At 42.0% G+C, this 19,387-nt stretch overlaps 2 protein-coding genes across 7 annotated transcripts in view; one reads left to right on the forward strand and one right to left on the reverse strand.

The window, feature by feature from the left end:
- LOC123774419 (uncharacterized) overlaps positions 1–11,872 on the reverse strand; it is a 25,135-nt gene extending 13,263 nt beyond the window's left edge. The window contains exons 1-2 of the mRNA XM_045768705.2: positions 11,773–11,872; positions 3,974–4,087 (exon numbers count right to left, since the gene is read on the reverse strand). The gene's annotated coding sequence lies outside the window, so the exon portion shown is untranslated. The remainder of the gene's footprint in view (positions 1–3,973; positions 4,088–11,772) is intronic.
- Positions 1,831–19,386, forward strand: LOC123774420 (uncharacterized). 6 transcript variants are annotated; one of them, XM_045768707.2, is made up of 8 exons: positions 1,839–2,874; positions 8,734–8,832; positions 13,501–13,637; positions 14,350–14,438; positions 14,668–14,838; positions 15,544–15,660; positions 17,720–17,891; positions 18,166–19,386. In XM_045768707.2, the coding sequence occupies exons 2-8, from the start codon at positions 8,759–8,761 to the stop codon at positions 18,330–18,332; spliced, it is 927 nt and encodes a 308-aa protein (XP_045624663.1). In that variant the 5' UTR covers positions 1,839–2,874; positions 8,734–8,758; the 3' UTR covers positions 18,333–19,386. The 6 variants fall into 6 exon arrangements, with proteins under 6 accessions (XP_069163956.1, XP_045624663.1, XP_045624666.1 ...); XM_045768706.2 differs by lacking the exon at positions 1,839–2,874 and adding an exon at positions 6,467–6,921; XM_069307854.1 differs by lacking the exon at positions 1,839–2,874 and adding an exon at positions 10,911–11,075 and having other exon boundaries at positions 8,732–8,832.
- The last annotated feature ends 1 nt before the right edge of the window (position 19,387 follows it).

The raw sequence follows: 19,387 nt of genomic DNA on the forward strand, positions 1-19,387 counted from the left end.
TAATATTTATTTAGGTAAAGGTACATACATAAAGAGATTTTACAAAGTTTGTTGGCTTTATAGATAGAGCTAGTACATACAATGCCTAAAGCCACTATTACGCAAAGCGTTTCGGGCAGGAAAACTAAAGACTAAAGACTAAGATTAAAGACTAAAACTTAATTAATACTAATTGAGATTAAAGTATAAAATGTGTTGAGAAAATATAAAAATAAAAAAGGGGGAACATAGCAAAAAAACAACAAAAATACAATTTGGTCGACAAATAGCATTGTTTAAAAATAACAGACATGGGTTGACATTATGGGGTAAGGTAGGTTACAGGGAGTTAATTAGGTAGTGCTTAGTTTTTATCTTAAACTGGTTGAGAGAGGTACAGTCTTTAACATGATTGGGAAGGTCATTCCACATTCTGGGTCCCTTGATTTGTAGAGCATTTCTAGTTTGATTAAGTCGTACTCTTGGAATATCAAATAGGTATTTGTTCCTGGTATGGTGCCCATGGGTACTGTTACAACCTTCTAGGAAGCTTTTACCTTGACTTTGGGGATATCAAAGAGATATTTATTTCTGGTGTGGTGATTATGAGTTCTATTACATCTTGTAAGAGAGAGACCCTTGTGTAGGGAGAAATAGCAGTACTATTGAGAGAGACCCTTATGTAGGGAGAAATAGCAGTGCTATTGAGAGAGACCCTTGTGTAGGGAGAAATAGCAATGTTAAATGTTGAAAAGCAGTCTGGAACTCTCTGACCCCTTTCAGATACACAGAGCATTATCTCAACAGGAAAATGTAATCTCCTAAAAAAACTATGTAAACAAAATGGATAAAATGGTTAAGATAAAGCAGATTCAATGCAAGTAAATAGAAAAACAACAGTGTTAAATGTAGAAAAACAGCCTGGAACATTATAAGACATAAATGAAGTATTGGGAAATGTGTATGACATGTATAGGGAGAGGACATTATTGGAACCAGGCAGGCAGGGACATGTACAAGCCCCTATCAGTCTGTAACGTACGTTTATGTTACGTTGTTGGGTAGATTAGATGCACATTGTTTAGTGAGTTTTCATATTTATTTAGTAGTCGGTTGGTAGCATTTTCGTAAACGTTCAGACGGAGCTTGCAGAAGAGCAGAGAGCTGAGTGAGGCCGGAGTCGCGGAGCTCTATGTGGGAGAGCGTGGCGGCTCCATTGGGAATTGCGAGTGTCTGAACTCGGGGAGCGAGAGCGTTGTAGCTTGATGTATTGTCGCGAGTAAGCTTATACTCGCTACAAGTCACTTGGGAGAGGGAGGCAGTGACAACCAAACCAGTGTTGTGGATGGTCTCCAACAAATACGATAAGTGCAGTATTATAGATGTTTATAGCGGTGCTTCCCCTTTGCTTTACGAGTTAGAAATTTGCGGAAATAAAGATTTTTGGAACCCTGTGTGTAGGGAGAGTGGTGTGTTGTTAATTCAGGTGTATGTGCTCAGCTGTGTGTCATATAGGGGTTATCCACATTTATTTTGTATATTCATTTGTAAACTCGGCCCTTTGTAGTGACCTATGAGGAGTGGTTATCTTGAGATGATTTCGGGGCTTTAGTGTCCCCGCGGCCCGGTCCTCGACCAGGCCTCCACCCCCAGGAAGCAGCCCGTGACAGCTGACTAACTCCCAGGTACCTATTTACTGCTAGGTAACGGACATTCAGGGTGAAAGAAACTTTGCCCATTTGTTTCTGCCTTGTGCGGGAATCGAACCCGCGCCACAGAATTACGAGTCCTGCGCGCTATCCACCAGGCTACGAGTGGAATAGAGTAGTGACCTTAAGTCCCAGGTTGTAGAGGGAGAAGGATCCTTTCCCCTCTCCTGATCTAAGAAGTGTGAGGAAATCTGGGGCCAGATTCACGAAGCAGTTACGCAAGCACTTACGAACGTGTACATCTTTTCTCAATCTTTGACGGCTTTGTTTACATTTATTAAACAGTTTACAAGCATGAAAACTTCCCAATCAACTGTTGTTATTGTTATAAACAGCCTCCTGGTGCTTCGGAGCTCATTAACTGTTTAATAATTGTAAACAAAGCCGCCAAAGATTGAGAAAAGATGTACTGGTTCGTAAGTACTTGCGTAAATGCTTGGTGAATCTGGCCTCTGATATTTGTTTCCAAAAATCCTTATTGTAAAATTGTACCCCAAGGTGTATTTCTTGTCCCATGTAGTTAGGACTGGTGATTATTACTATATAAACCACTGCACTTCCACTATTTGTAAGAAAGTAAGAGCGGGTGTTGTTAGCGATACTTTAGGGTACAGCTTTCAATCTCGTACCTTACAATCTGTCTAGGGGAGATGCTGGGCAGTGGCAGTGTCTGGGATGTTCCCGGACGTAGGTTCGAATCCTCGTCACGGCCCTTGTGGATTTGTTCGTCTAGGGGAGAGTTTCAGAAACCTGTTTGCATTTAGTTTAGTTCATTTATTATGTACCCCATACCCATCCCGTGGGCGGTAGTGGAAAGTGTTACAGAGGCACATGATGGGCTCAGGGACTGAACCCCACAATTTATTTAACTAAGCAAGTTACAATCTTGATGAACTAGTTACAAAATTCATTATAAGTCGTCACATCAACAATGGGTTCGAGATCGACCACAAGTACAGTTTCTAAACAGAGCAGCTGAAAGCAGAGTTTGCTATTGACACCTGCTAGATGACAGCTGTTAGCTGACAGCTGCTAGATGAATGCCCAAACACCTGCTGGCTGATGATGAATACTATTTAATTTCAGGTGTAATTTTCCAAATAAATTACTATACTCTCCATAAGTACAGCTACGACTACCACAGTCACGTACCCTCCGTCGCCACCATCACAGCTTACAGATCCAAGTAAGTTCACTACGGGCTCACCATAGCCCGTGCTTTTTTTTATTATTTAGCAAAATTAGGTATACACAGCAATGTGCTACTACCCTATTCTATATGAGATATTACACATTGTAGATCAAGAACTAGCTATAGGTTTAACTATAAATCCCATCTTACAGGATGGTTAGTCATACATGGAATTAGGGGAGATAATACCTGCCTTAATACAAAAACAAATCAACTATGGCTAAAAATCAGGTGGCAACATAAAATGCAAGGCTGATCTATTAGGCTTCCACTAGCAAAATCTGAGTCCAGCACAAGATTTTCCAATGTTCCTGAGTGTATGAAGCAATTACAGAGCTCAAAGTATCTCATACCATTAGGTCTAAGGTCACTTATAACAGGGCAATCACAGATATAGTGTTGGAGAGAATGTCCCAGCTCTTGTTCACATAGATTACAGTGGGAATGTTCACCATTGAGGGCATTCATTACCTGCAGCCTCCTGCCATATATATCGATATCCCAGCCTAATTCTGGCAACACTTCTAGTGGATGTTTTATGTTGCTTGTACATATAACTCTCGGTTCTAAACATGTCGTAGCTCTTTATACTCGTGCTTTCTGGCCTTTGTGTGTGTCAGTGACTGCTCTTCTGTCTTCTCTAATTTCCTGAAATATTGCGGCTTTTACATCAGAAATTGGAATGGCCATATCCAAATTCAAATTTTTATTCAGGAAAAGTACATACATAGATGATTTACAAACATTTTGTTAGAACGTTTTGTTTCGAGTAGCTGAATCTAAAACAACATACCACCACCACCTTCTTACTTTTCAAATATTATTTATAAATTAATAATATTCAACATTATGGTGACTCGCCTTGACTATGTAACAGTTTCAAATACCTCAGCCTTGAAATCGCATCTTATTATAGCAGGACAACCACGAATGTTGCCAGACTTGTTCCCCCATGTGTAGAGAGGCTCAAGACTTTCTATGTTAATACGGCGTTTGTTGCACCACCGTAGAATATAAGGAAACAATCCATAGGCCTATCTTATTTAAATAATTGTATATCCCCGCCACGTGTATAAATCTCTAGTGCACCTACACTTGGACTAGTGCATCCATGCATGGAGACCTCATCTTCAGAGAGACATATGGCTGCTTTAGAAAAAGTTCAACAGGGCGACAAATAGACACTGCTTCTCAAGCGGTGATGTTTCTGTGGGGAAGAAAATGTGATACCATAACTTTGTGACTAACCGACTAAAGTTGCAATTATAATCATTTATGATTATTATTAATTAATTATTTTATGTAATAATTAATTATTATTATAAAAATAAAATAAGTCCCCACTCGGTGAGCGTTTTCTTCCAACCGCAGAAAAAGTAATTCCAGAGCCTAATCAACTGTCATACCAGGAACGGTTGAAGGCTTCAGGGCTAATTACAGAGATCTAATACTGAACAGTTTGGGGGATGTTGATCCGGACAACGTCTTCAAAAGGTCAGGTGTATCACAAACAAGAAGCCATGGTTTCAAGCTCAACTGAGTATAGGAGATGCTTTTTCACCAACAAGGTTATAAACCCACGGAACCGCCTACTCGCCGAAGCCGTGGACGCTAAAACATTGCTGAATTTCAGGTCGATAAAATCATCCGGACAAATGTGGGGACGATTGACAAGTCGCCGGCTTGCTGTCTGCATCGAGGCCACTAGAGTAATAGCCCTCAGGAAAATTTATGTATGTTATATGCATACACATGTGGTCGGTGACTCTAATAATGATTAATGGTATAGAGCTTATAATTTATAATTTGGTATAGAGTAAATCATTTTTATCACATTAATTTTGATATTTGTGTAAGTGAATAAAATGTATTGATAATGGCCATTAATTCTCCACAAGCAACTCACAAGTACTTATCAATCTATTACAATTTTTAAATTTTGGCTAGAAATTACCTACTTAAAATTATGTTAGATTAAGGACCTGCCCGTGTTAGTGGCTTTACAAGAATGTAAAAACATCAATGCTATGTACTCTCATAAACCCAATGTACCTTCTTTTATATATAAAAATAAATAAATAACATCATGTACTTGGAAGCTATAATCTTGCGGACCGCTGGGCGCTGCCGTAGTGTCTGCCAGCAGGGTACTTTATAATATCCACAGAGAGAAGAGCATCATCAGCAATATGTGGCCATTTTCGAGCCTTGCTTCTCGATTCACACTCGGGGATCCCGGGTTCAATTCCCCAGAGACACACAAATGCACGTTAGGTACGTTTTCTTTCACCTAATGCCTCTACACCATCGCACCCCCCCCCCCACCGTCAGAAGCAGGGACAGCACCTATGACGTGAGAGGAGGGAGGGAGGGATGTTGTGAGAGAAGGGAGGGAGGGAGCTTGACGTGAGAGAAGGGAGGGAGGGAGGGAGCTTGACGTGAGAGAAGGGGGGGAGGGAGGGAGCTTGACGTGAGAGAAGGGGGAGGGGGGAGGGAGGGAGCTTGACGTGAGAGAAGGGGGGGGGGAGGGAGGGAGCTTGACGTGAGGGAAGGGAGGGAGGGAGGGAGCTTGACGTGAGAGAAGGGGGGAAGGGAGGGAGCTTGACGTGAGAGAAGGGGGGGGGAGGGAGGGAGCTTGACGTGAGAGAAGGGGGGGAGGGAGGGAACTTGACGGAGAGAAGGGAGGGAGCTTGACGTGAGAGAAGGGGGGGGGGGAGGGAGGGAGCTTGACGTGAGAGAAGGGGGGGGGGGGAGGGAGGGAGCTTGACGTGAGAGAAGGGAGGGAGGGAGCTTTAGTGAACATTATACACACTCCGCACACAACCCTCCGCGATAACCAATGTTTTGGTTACCCACTCTCAGGTTTAGGAAGCATGTTAACATGTCTGGTGACTTATAGACTCATTTCTGTTGACTTAACGAATCTCATGTCTTTTGACTTATTTAAGATCATCGTCTTTGTGATATGGGAGGCGCAAGCAATCATCTTTCAGTGTAAAAGTGCGTACCGGCGATTGAATATCAGATAGAACAACAACTCCCTACAGATACAAGTATTATTTAGTAAGAAAATAACGAAGGAGTCTATGGTGATTGTGTAGGGGATAGTGGTAGAGGCTCAAGTAGGGGCAGGCACCAGGGGCATTATTTATTTTATTTATTTATTTATTTATTTATTTACTTATAAGAAGGTACATTGGGTTGTGAGAGTACATAACATTGTTCTTACATTCTTGTAAAGCCATTAAGCTGCATAGCGATTATATAAGCAGCCGATAGCAAATAATCAGCTACACTTTTTTGAAAGCACATTCAGCACCGCTCCTGTGCCAGGTAAGTCCACTACGGGCTCACCATAGCCCGTGCTACTTGCCCCGCTCCTGTGCCAGGTAAGTCCACTACGGGCTCACCATAGCCCGTGCTACTTTGGAACTTGTTCAGAGTAACTGGATCTATAACGACAACAACTAATAAGCAGATTACGGGCTATTCATGCTCGTGCCACCTCTTGGGTGGTGGCGTAATCTTTATCAATCAATCAATAATCAGAGCTTACGGGTTATTCCTGGCAGTTACAGCCCCGCTCCAGTACCAAGTAAGTCCACTACGGGCTCACCATAGCCCGTGCTACTTTGGAACTTATTCAGAGTAGCTGAATCTAAAACAACAACATCAACGGCTAATCTTGCCCGTGCCACCTCTTGGGTGGCTTATCCTTCATCACACAATAATCAGCAGTATAACACGGGAGACATCTCCCGTCACGCAGGGTGCAGTCGCACCTCCACAGATCTCCAGTATCAGCTAATGATACTGGTAATGGCTCAAAAGGGCCACCACTTACGGGCTATTCATGCCCGTGCCACCTCTTTGGTGGCTTATCCTCCATCACACAATAATCAGCAGTATAATTTCAACAGTGGTTCAGTACAGACGCTTGGGAGTTACCTCACACCTTCAACGACAAGAGTGCAGCCCTCGACGTCTCTAGCTCCAGCCGAATAAATGTAACATAATCGTCCGTTACAGAGTAATTTAAAGGTACATTGTAACAGAACTTGATTTCAACATAACTACAATAAAAATTGATAGTATTGATTATACTGGTAACATTGTATGCCTTAAGTACTAATATTGGGAAGTTCAAGTAAGTTTATTGAGAAAATTAAGTACATTTCAAAAGGATAGAGTAGCTTAGGCTATTTCTACCCTCGTCTGTGTAAGGTCCTTCAAGGAGTTCTCAACACCCATACAGTACACAATTATTAATCATATTCTATATTTAACAATCCAATGGTAATCACATTGGGGAAGTGGGTAGTCCAAGATACAGTGTGAGTTTATAGCACAAGGTAGGAAACTATGAGGATGAAATTAGGTACATTTTGGATTTACTTTTGAATAAGGCATAGGTTGGACAATTTTTTAATTTACTGGGGAGTAAGTGCCATAGACTAGGTTATTTTATTTGTATGTAATGTTTGCACAGATTATTTTGACTCTGGGGATATCAAAGAGATTTATTTCTGGTGTGGTGTTCATGGGTTCTATTACATCTATCAAGGAACGAGTTTTAGATCAGGATTTAAGAATACGTTTTTGTAAATGTAAATAGAGTGGAGTGAGTGTATGTTTAGCATGTTTAAGGATTTAAACAGCTGGGTTGTGTGTTGTATGAAGGTAGGGTTTCTTATAATTCTTTTATCAGATTTTTGCTGGGTGACGATAGGCTTTAGGGGATTTGAAATGGTTGAACCCCATGCACAGATACCATGTGTGGGCTTCTGTATGTGTGTGTGACAAAAGGCTGAAAATTTGATAATTGTCTTCAGCATATTATTATGAGCACTTAGCACATTCAAGGCACATTAATACGAACAAAAATATTGGTTACAAAGTACTTAAATTAAAAAAAAATACCCGAGACAAAGTTTGGTAAAAATTACCTGAATTTACCTAAGGTAAATTATCTTTCTAGAGGCCTCGGCGAGGACAGGAAGGCGGCGGTTTGTCAAAAATCCCCCAGTTCTGAGGGATTTTGAAATTCAGCAGTATTTTGGCTACCCTCTCGACAATTTAAGATTGTAGTGTAGAAGAAATCACTCAGAAATTTAAAAATCATAACATTAACACTAGAAGAAAAACACAAGTGAAAGATCTGAGGCAAAGCAACCACGTAAGTGGACATAGAAATATTGAATAAAATTAATAATATTGTATTTATGAGATGGCAAGTGAAAGAAGCCATTGAAAAGGGCAAAGTTAGGATTTTATATGATATCGTAAAGCAAACACATGTGAAAAGCGCTTTCCATCACGTGTTATCAGCCCCCTCCGACAAGGCTCACACGTGTTATCAGCTGTTCCAATTAGGTAACACGTGTTATCAGTTCCTCCAACAAGGCAACACGTGTTATCAGCCCCTCCAACACAGCTCATACGTGTTATCAGCCCCTCCAACAAGGCATCATAAGTTATCAAAACTTTTCAGATATTAATCAAACGAGAAAGGTTAAACCTTGATCATTATTTCGAGACGTCTCGTCCTGAACCTTTAAGCTTCTACTATCATCACACAAGAGGCTGAACCTTTAAGCGTTTTACACCATCAAAATCCAAAATCACAACTGTTGTCAAAACAACTTTTCCGAGCGAGGAGTCAACTCATCTAAATGTGAAACAAAATCAGTCCTAATTTTAAAATACAATGCAAGAACGGATGGCTATGGGGAAGAGTCCTTCACTCACCTAGGCCACTAGAGTACATGTTTTAGCTTAGGTAAATAGAGGTAAAACTATTGCTCCAGAGTGCTTATAAATGGTTTCAGTTGTACGATATGTGATGTGTTTCAGGAGCGTCGTGTAGCGGAGCAGGAAGATGACTTCGACAAGACTAAGAATGTGGGTGCCTGCTGTCGTTGGCGCATGTGTCATGGTGGTCCTGCTGGGGCGGTGAGTAACTGAGGCATGAACCAGCTGGGTGAGTAATGATTGATGAAGATTAAGCCACCCAAAAGGTGGCACGGGCATGAATAGCCCGTAAGTGGTGGCCCTTTTGAGCCATTACCAGTATCAAGAGCTGATACTGGAGATATGTGGAGGTGCGACTGCACCCTGCGTGACGGGAGATGTCTCGCGTGTGGGTGAGTAATGAAGGGGAGGGATGTTGTTGTTGTTAAAGATATAGCTACTCAGGACGAAGTGTCCATGTAGCACGGGCTATGGTGAGCCCGTAACGGGGAGGGAGATACTGCTTACTCATGAACAACAGGGATAGAGGCTGTAGGAACTGGGTAAACAGCGGGGGGACAAAGTAAGAAGCCTAATGACAAAATCTCCAGAACAAAGTGAGGAACTGAATGAGTTATATGGCGGGAGGAATGATAATAATCATACAGAAATCACATTAACGTGATATATATCAATGAGCAAATCCACTAGGGCTATAAGTGGGAGTATATGTAGGGCTATATAGTGGTAGAGTTTGCGGCTTGGCAATGCCATGGTCGTAGGTTAGCGACACCTATAGCTATATCCCACCTAGTGGATGGGGGGGGGGGGGTAGAAATAGCCTAAGCTACTCTATCCCTTTGAGATGTATTTCTTGCTTATCTCAATAAACATACTTGAACCTAGTGGATTTTCTCAATATTAATAATAACTACTGTATAAATATAATAATGTTACTGTACTATATACAGTATTATATAAAGCCACTAGATATGCACAGCGTTTCGGGTATAACAAATTTATTTTCGCGCGCTCCAGCGCCGACACCGCCACACAGAAGAGTGAGAACAAATCCACAAGGGCCTTGCCTTACGGGCTATTCATGCCCGTGCCACCTCTTGGGTGGCTTAATCTTCATCAATCAATCACAAGGGCCGTGATGAGGGTTCGAACCTACGTCCGAGGGTCTCCCAGACGCTGCCTTAAGAGGGAAAGGCATGATTTTTGCCTACCCTAAGATGCCGGAGAGCATCAACACGCGACAGCTCAGTTCACAGAGACCCAAGTTATGACAACATCGGGTACAACCAGCCCAATAACACATAACATCTATATTGTTTTCGCATGTGGATCAGAATATGATGACAGATGTCTGATTCCTTAGCCCAAAAAACCCTCTCGGCAGTGTAATAGGTCTGCTCCCTGGAAAGTATAGAAAATAGAAGTCGAAATTGTACCTCCTCAAGGTGAAAAAGATTCATCATGAACCGGGACAATTACGGTGTTTGTATAGAAGCATATATGGGTTACCAAGACGCAATAGTGTACATATATATATATATATATATATATATATATATATATATATATATATATATATATGGATAGTAATGTCCCGTTTTCTGTTTTGGGTCCTCTGGTAGGTTAGGAGACACCACTTTAAATTGATCGTTTTCTTGACGTTGAGAAATCTTAGGAGGACGAGCTGTTGAGCTACCTCGTCTCTTTTTGTGTTTTTATACCTCAATAAACTTATTTCAATTTCAGTTTAAATTTCACACCAAACTTGTTTTCGCCTGTGGATCAGATCATGCTGCCAGATGTCCGATTCCTTAGCTCAAAATATAATATAACTGTGCTGAATAACCACTAAACCGAAACAATTATATGTAACAACTAAGTGAACAGCTCTCAGATGAAAAATATTGACACTTGTGAAGGGAAGTAGAGCGTCACCTAAGGGGATAGATGGACCCATGAAGGGAAGGGTGTATGGGAGATTCCCATCTCTCTTCCCATGAAGAGAGATGGGAATCTCTCAAGTTCAAGTAAGTTTATTGAGACAAGAAAAAAATACATCTCAAATGGATAGAATAGCTTAGGCTATTTCTACCTCTCCTCTGGGAATCTCTCCCTCTTCAACAAACTTCAGTTGTGCGTCATCAATGTTTCCGATTTCCCATGTTTACCCAACTCTCAGGTGGTGTGTGTGTGTGTAACTGCCCCCTCACGCAGTTCCAAGAAATGTCAGGATAACTAATGGATTAGAAATGAGTTAAGTTTCTCGTTTGTCAAGCCAGGATAATGGAAGGAATACAACACGAAACTCCCAATTCAAGAAGAATCCAAACCACGAACACAAAACCAAACACCTGCAGCATGAAGTAAACACTCTTAAAGCCGAGCGACCACATTTTACCCCAAGTCCAACCAGGCCAACAACAAACAACTGGACTTGTCGCAAGGTATGAGTTATGAGGAAAAGCTACGGGAACTATAAGACTCACGGCCCTGGAAAAAATAAGAGAGGAGACATAATACCAATCATGTAAAATAAATAGTGAATGTAAAATAAATATAACTAATGTAAAAATACCAATCTTAGGTAATCTCACACGCCCATTGTACATTTTTATGAATAAAAATTATTATTATAATCACCATATACAAAATTCTCAGAGGAATTGACAGGGTGGGACAAGCTGTTTAACACTGGTGGGACGTGAACAAGGGGACACAGGTATAAACTGAGTACCCAATGAGCCACATGCACGTTAGAAAGAATTTGTTCAGTGGCAGAGTAGTTAACAGATGGAATGCATTAGGCAGTGATGTGGTGGAGGCTAACTCCATACCCAGTTTCAAATGTAGATATGATAGAGCCCAATAGGCTCAGGAATCAGTACACCAGTTGACAGTTGAGAACGCGGATATATTGAATGCCTAAGACAGAGGCTTTTCTACAAATTGCAAGAAGCTCGTCTCCTTAACCAAGGCGTGATCAAACAGCACTTTGTTAGACACAAAAAAACGTACGAAATAACTAATGTAGAACTGTAGTATTGTAATGCAGTCAAATAATAATAACAATATTGCCACCTACACCCCATCCAAGCTCCTTCATCTTATTACTAGGCTACCAGATTACTGTATTTCATCTACCTTATAGACGATGAGTCCCAATAACGTGGCTGAAGAGTAAATATCTAACCCACAACTAACCATGAAGACACGACGATGTTTCGGTCCTTCCTGGACCATCAACAAGTCATGGGAAGGAAACATTGCCATATCATTACACAAGTTAATCGTTCGACCGAAAGAGCTTCGTTTCTTCATATACCTTAATCATTCATATGTTTATATTTTAGTTGTACATTTATTAGTTCATATATATATATATATATATATATATATATATATATATATATATATATATATATATATATATAACTGAAAACTCACACCCCAGAAGTGACTCGAACCCATACTCCCAGGAGCAATGCAACTGGTATGTACAAGATGCCTTAATCCACTTGACCATCACGACCGGACAAAATGAGGTGATAGCCGAGGCTATTTGAACCACCCCACCGCCGGCACTCGGATAGTAATCTTGGGCATAGCATTTTACCAAATCACCTCATTCTTTGGGGCACACGTGAGGAACACAAATGCGAACAAGCCTGAATGGTCCCCAGGACAATATGCAACTGAAAACTCACACCCCAGAAGTGACTCGAACCCATACTCCCAGGAGCAATGCAACTGGTATGTACAAGATGCCTTAATCCACTTGACCATCACGACCGGACAAAATGAGGTGATAGCCGAGGCTATTTGAACCACCCCACCGCCGGCACTCGGATAGTAATCTTGGGCATAGCATTTTACCAAATCACCTCATTCTTTGGGGCACACGTGAGGAACACAAATGCGAACAAGCCTGAATGGTCCCCAGGACAATATGCAACTGAAAACTCACACCCCAGAAGTGACTCGAACCCATACTCCCAGGAGCAATGCAACTGGTATGTACAAGATGCCTTATCACCTCATTTTGTCCGGTCGTGATGGTCAAGTGGATTAAGGCATCTTGTACATACCAGTTGCATTGCTCCTGGGAGTATGGGTTCGAGTCACTTCTGGGGTGTGAGTTTTCAGTTGCATATTGTCCTGGGGACCATTCAGGCTTGTTCGCATTTGTGTTCCTCACGTGTGCCCCAAAGAATGAGGTGATTTGGTAAAATGCTATGCCCAAGATTACTATCCGAGTGCCGGCAGTGGGGTGGTTCAAATAGCCTCGGCTATCACCTCATTTTGTCCGGTCGTGATGGTCAAGTGGATTAAGGCATCTTGTACGTACCAGTTGCATTGCTCCTGGGAGTATGGGTTCGAGTCACTTCTGGGGTGTGAGTTTTCAGTTGCATATTGTCCTGGGGACCATTCAGGCTTGTTCGCATTTGTGTTCCTCACGTGTGCCCCAAAGAATGAGGTGATTTGGTAAAATGCTATGCCCAAGATTACTATCCGAGTGCCGGCGGTGGGGTGGTTCAAATAGCCTCGGCTATCACCTCATTTTGTCCGGTCGTGATGGTCAAGTGGATTAAGGCATCTTGTACATACCAGTTGCATTGCTCCTGGGAGTATGGGTTCGAGTCACTTCTGGGGTGTGAGTTTTCAGTTGCATATTGTCCTGGGGACCATTCAGGCTTGTTCGCATATATATATATATATATATATATATATATATATATATATATATATATATATATATATATATATATATATATATATATATATATATGAGTCTTAGGCTTGTAAAATTAATTCAAACATTTAAACCACCGCCCACAGTCTTCTCCCACTCAACCATGGTCTCAATTACAGTCATGTTGACTGGACCTTGCAACACCACTCTCCTGATATGCAGGATGCTGCAATCACCTCTGATGGGCCAGCAGGTGCTGAGCGTCGCGGGGCCTTCTACAGTGACGCAGAGATTGCCACGGACCAAGAGGACTGGAGTGAGTAAATATTCTCACGACTTGGATTCACGAAGCAGTTACTCAAGTTCTTTACGAACGTGTACATCTTTCTTCGATCTTTGACGGCTTTGGTTACATCTATTAAACAGTTTACAAGCATGAAAACTTGCCAATCAACTGTTGTTATTGTTATAAACAGCCTTCTGGTGCTTTGGAGCTCATTAACTGTTTAATAATTGTAAACAAAGCCGCCAAAGATTGAGAAAAGGTGTACAGGTTCGTAAGTGCTTGCGTAATTGCTTCGTGAATCCGGGCCCACCCAGCTGCACTGCATGACGCCTCTTGTAACGGGCTTGTCTGTGCTTCACTGTTTACAACTATATCTATAAAATAAGATGAATGCTTTTCCATCTGTCCAACGATTGAGGCCAGATGCTTGGGGGCTAGCCTCATTAAACTTTGCAGGGTGACGGGTGGGTGTGGGGAAGACTCACAGGAGAGTACTTGTTAGTACCATTGCCCCCCCTTTAAGAGGGATTGCACCCATTACGACCTTCACATTGTCGATGGAAAGGAAATGTTGGTGTTGAGTCCATACAATTTTATCATATATTCATATTACATGATTCACATACTGACATGGAAAATGCATTTTCTGATGGAAGATTTGCATTCTATGGGCTCATCACGAAGATATTAATTAACACATGATGAACAATGTGACAATGTACTAATACTAGCAACTGAACAGGTACCAAGGAATGTTCTTTGATGCCGTTCGTCGGGGTGATGGCGATTTTCGACTACATAGACACCCGTACTCTTCCCTGTGACAAACCTGTGAGTGAATAGCCTAGTTCAAACATATAATTTAAAACAAAACAACCAAGACCATTGAGGGATAGGGGACTAACCTCGACCGTACCTTATTTATTTATTTATATACAAGAAGGTACATTGGGTTTGTGAGAATACATAGCAGAGTATTTACAATCTTGTAAAGCCACTAGTACGCGCAGCGTTTCGGGCAGGTCCTTAATCTAACAGATGCGTACCTATTCGTACACAGGTGATGGTGGGCGGGCAGACCCACACACACCCCGGGTACTTCGTGGGGGAGAAATGGGTATGCATGAGTCCCAAGTTCAACATCAAGTTCGGAGACTGTCTCGTCTACTCCTTCGGCATCGAGCGGGACTTCACCTTCGACGACGACATGGACCAGAGGTTCAACTGTAAGGTATAACTGATCGCCTGCAACGGTAATGCCTATAGTGATATATATGATATACAATTTTAAGGTTATAAATATGTTAAGGGACTAGATATGTAAATGTGATGCAGTCATTAGGGGGGCCAGATTCACGAAGCAATTACGCAAGCACTTACGAACCTGAACATCTTTTCTCAATCTTTGGCGGCTTTGTTTACAATTATTAAACAGTTAATGAGCTCCGAAGCACCAGGAGGCTGTTTATAACAATAACAACAGTTGATTGGCAAGTTTTCATGCTTGTAAACTGTTTAATAAATGTAACCAAAGCCGTCAAAGATTGAGGAAAGATGTTCTCGTTCGTAAGTGCTTGCGTAACTGCTTCGTGAATCTGGTCCCAGGTTCGTAAGTACTTGCGTAACTGCTTCGTGAATGTGGCCCCAGGTTCGTAAGTGCTTGTGTAACTGCTTCGTGAATCTGGCCCCAGGTTCGTAAGTACTTGCATAACTGCTTCGTGAATCTGGCCCCAGGTTCGTAAGTACTTGCGTAACTGCTTCGTGAATCTGGCCCCAGGTTCGTAAGTACTTGCGTAACTGCTTCGCGAATGTGGCCCCAGGTTCGTAAGTGCTTGTGTAACTGCTTCGTGAATCTGGCCCCAGGTTCGTAAGTACTTGCGTAACTGCTTCGTGAATCTAGCCCCTGACCCTCAAGCACATCTCTCACCCCCCAAAGGTCAACGCCTTTGACCCCACCATTAAGCTACAGACCCACAACCGTTCCGAAAATGTCCAGTTCTTCGACCTGGGCATCTCTAACGTCAGTGGCACCCTGGAGGGCACTGACAAAAAGGTAAGTGTATGTACGCTACTCTATTGAAGAACCCCAGAATGGTGGCCGGTGTTTAACATGTTTAGCCTTACGGGGCTATTCATGCCCGTGCCACCTCTTGAATGGCTTAATCTTCGTTAATCATTTGATTTACGCCTTGGCGTCCTGGTCCCCTTGTTACCGAAGAGGGAAGGGAATTGTCAAGCCATTAAGACTGTATTGTACTTGCAAGGGGTCAGGATATGGATTTGGGATGGGACGGGGGGAGGGAATGGTGCCCAACCACTTAGACGGTCGGGGATTGAACGCCGACCTGCATGAAGCGAGACTCGTTCCTCTCTTTTCCGGAACTATTAACTTTTTTTTTTACAAAATCCGCAATTTTTTGTTTCCTTGCTATAAAATGTGTAGTTAATGTTACCGTCTATATATTAAACACATCCACTCTATTGAAATGAGTTCCTTCACTCTGTTCTCATATAAACTTTGTTTTTCATGTCCCCCAATGCTCAGTAATATTGGCTCATGATAAGTTCCTTTCCTATTGACAATGTGAAGAAGGTACTACTTTGCTTCATTATAATAACTGAGGTAACTTCTACTTTCTAGTATAATTGACAGATATACACTGTAATCTAAGTGATTCTAGAGATGGCAGAGTGAGTATAGTACTGGACTGCTACTCAGGCGGCCGAGGTTCAACTCCTGAGTGGTCACTTTTGTTTATTATTTTATACCACAGACGAGGCCACACAGAGAGAGAGAGAGAGAGAGAGAGAGAGAGAGAGAGAGAGAGAGAGAGAGAGAGAGAGAGAGAGAGAGAGAGAGACAGACAGACAGACAGACAGACAGACAGACAGACAGACAGACAGACAGACAGATAGACATATAGACAGACAGACAGACAGACAGACAGACAGACAGACAGACAGACAGACAGACAGACAGACAGACAGACAGACAGACAGACAGACAGACAGATAGACAGACAGACAGGTGAGAAGAAAGGAGAGGGGGAAGAGAGTGTATTCATACTTTATGAATACACAATTTTATTCAGGCAGGTTAGGCTTTTATCCAGGTCCTCCCCCCTCCCCAGGGTCGAATTACAGACCCCGCCCAGGAGGCAACCCCACAACATGCTCACTAACACCTGAGTACCTACTCACTGTTAGGTGAACAGCTGCATTAGGTGAAACGAAATTTCCCCCCCCCCCACTGTCCCGGCCTGGGGCCAGATTCACGAAAGCACTTACGCAAACACTTACGAACGTGTACATCTTTCCTCAATCTTTGACGGCTTTGGTTACATTTATTAAACAGTTTACAAGCATGAAAACTTCCCATTCAACTGTTGTTATTGTTATAAACAGCCTCCTGGTGCTTCGAAGCTCAATAACTGTTTAATAACTGGAAACAAAGCCGCCAAAGATTGAGAAAAGATGTACAGGTTCGTAAGTGCTTGCGTAACTTCTTCGTGAATCTGGCCCCTGTGGATTCCAACCCGAATTCACGATTATGCGTCGAGAACGAACCCGACTGTACTACCCGGACCTCTATGTCACACCTAATAGCTAGAACACAATATTCTTGGCCTAGTATGCAAGGCCCGACTTACCTAATAGGCAGAATGATTTTCGTTATTTTCACATTTGACATTTTGCAATTTGTTTATCTGAATTAATATGATTATATTTTATTAACAACATGAATTACAGGCTTATTTATGTTAGTTTAGATTAACTTTAAATGTTAGAATTATTAGTAGTATCAGTAGTATTAACATTAGGTTAATGTTAAGTATTATCAGTATTATTATGTTTGGAAAGGTTAGGTTAGGCTTGGTCATATTTCTTCGTTAGTTTTAACTCAAATTTAACATAATAAAATCATATATAATGTAAAACTTTATCATTTCATAATAATTTTTGTCTAAAAAACCATATAACTTCAGAACAACTCGGCCTATTAAGCAAATCGGGCTTTGCATACTAGGCTAAATAACGCATTCTGGCTATTAGGCACAACATATACCGTACCTAATCTTATTAAAACATGACTAACTGGTGTGAACATTTAGGTGGATCGCTATACCAACATCGTAAAGATGTTGGGCCACGAGAATGTTGTCATCGACTATCTAAAGGTGGACGTGGAGGGCTACGAGCTGCCCATGTTCTTAGACATTCTCAACAACACCCCCAACCTTCTCAAGAACGTCAAGCAAATCGGCATGGAGGTCCACCTCAAAGGTTAGCTTCAAATATACTCACTCGTGTATATAATTGTATATAAATTATGAATATAAATGCTCTTTTGTTGACTATACGTCACTGCCTCGTGAGTTGAGGCACATGTTAAACGCTGTATCAAACACGTATATAATATCCACAATTGATTACCAACACCTGCAGTTTAAGCTACACATATTTTACAGTTACATTAAAACATCCGAATACATATTTATATTTAAATAACGCCAGTATTTTGACAGAGATTAACATTGTCAACATCTCTTCTCAACAGAAGAACGAAACAAACATTACTGGAAGATGTTCCAGCAGCTGGAGTGCTTGGGGTTCAAGGTGTGGTTCAGCGAGATGAACCCTGTGAGGACCATGTGGTACCAGGTGGGAGGGAAGACCCGCTCCTGCTGCTACGAAATCGTTTGGGCTCGCGACCGCCAGTGGTAGGTCTCCAAGCACGTCTCCACAGACACAGGTGGTACCCTGGGGCCAGATTCACGAAGCACTTACGAACCTGGGGCCAGATTCACGAAGCAGTTACGCAAGCACTTACGAACCTGGGGCCAGATTCACGAAGTAGTTACGCAAGCACTTACGAACCTGTTGGCCAGATTCACGAAGCAGTTACGCAAGCACTTACGAACCTGGGGCCAGATTCACGAAGCAGTTACGCAAGCACTTACGAACCTGGGGGCCAGATTCACGAAGCAGTTACGCAAGCACTTACGAACCTGTACATCTTTTCTCAATCTTTGGCGGCTTTGTTTACAATTATTAAACAGTTAATGAGCTCCGAAGCACCAGGAGGCTGTTTATAACAATAACAACAGTTGATTGGCAAGTTTTCATGCTTGTAAACTGTTTAATAAATGTAACCAAAGCCGTCAAAGATTGAGGAAAGATGCACACACGTTTGTAAGTACTTAAGTAACTGCTTCGTGAATCTGGCCCCCTTGCTACTGCGCCCACTTCTATGCAACTTTCAGTGAATGATGGATTCTGACTCCATATGGTCCTTTTCTCCATCAATCCATTCTAGCATTCTACCATTTATTCCATGTGCGTGTAATTTCCTTGCTAGGCTTTCATGTAGTACATTATCAAAAGCTTTAGCAAAATCCATGCATACTGCTTCCACCACAGACAAATTCCTTGTCTGAGTAGCTGGTTACCGTGTTAAAACACCTGAGCAGGTGAACAACTCCACAAGGGGGCCGTAATGAGGGTTCGAACCTGCGCCCGGGATGATCCCAGACGCGCCTTAATCAACTGTGCCAACGGTCCTTGTGGATTTGTTCATTTGATACATCACGCTATTGTGATTTATGTACGTACCTGAGCAGGTTTATGAGGCAGGATGTATTTTGTAACGAATCCATGTTGCGTGTATTTTACAAAATTGTTCGCTGTGGGAGTTTTTGAACCCTGTTATTGCAAGTACATTGTTGCACAGTTTGTTAGTGTTGCACAGTTTGTTAGTGGTGTGTGTTGCGTATCTGATG

Source organism: Procambarus clarkii, chromosome 61 (genome assembly GCF_040958095.1).
Source record: "Procambarus clarkii isolate CNS0578487 chromosome 61, FALCON_Pclarkii_2.0, whole genome shotgun sequence".
In the NCBI taxonomy this organism is placed as follows: Eukaryota; Metazoa; Arthropoda; class Malacostraca; order Decapoda; family Cambaridae; genus Procambarus; species Procambarus clarkii.

Bases quoted from the DNA above. Each gene is read 5' to 3' on its own strand.
- LOC123774420 (XM_045768707.2), top strand. From the start codon at position 8,759: ATGACTTCGACAAGACTAAGAATGTGGGTGCCTGCTGTCGTTGGCGCA. The intron at 8,833-13,500 runs GTGAGTAACTGA...TCTCAATTACAG, and splicing joins ATGGTGGTCCTGCTGGGGCG to TCATGTTGACTGGACCTTGC. The intron at 14,839-15,543 runs GTATAACTGATC...CACCCCCCAAAG, and splicing joins ACCAGAGGTTCAACTGTAAG to GTCAACGCCTTTGACCCCAC.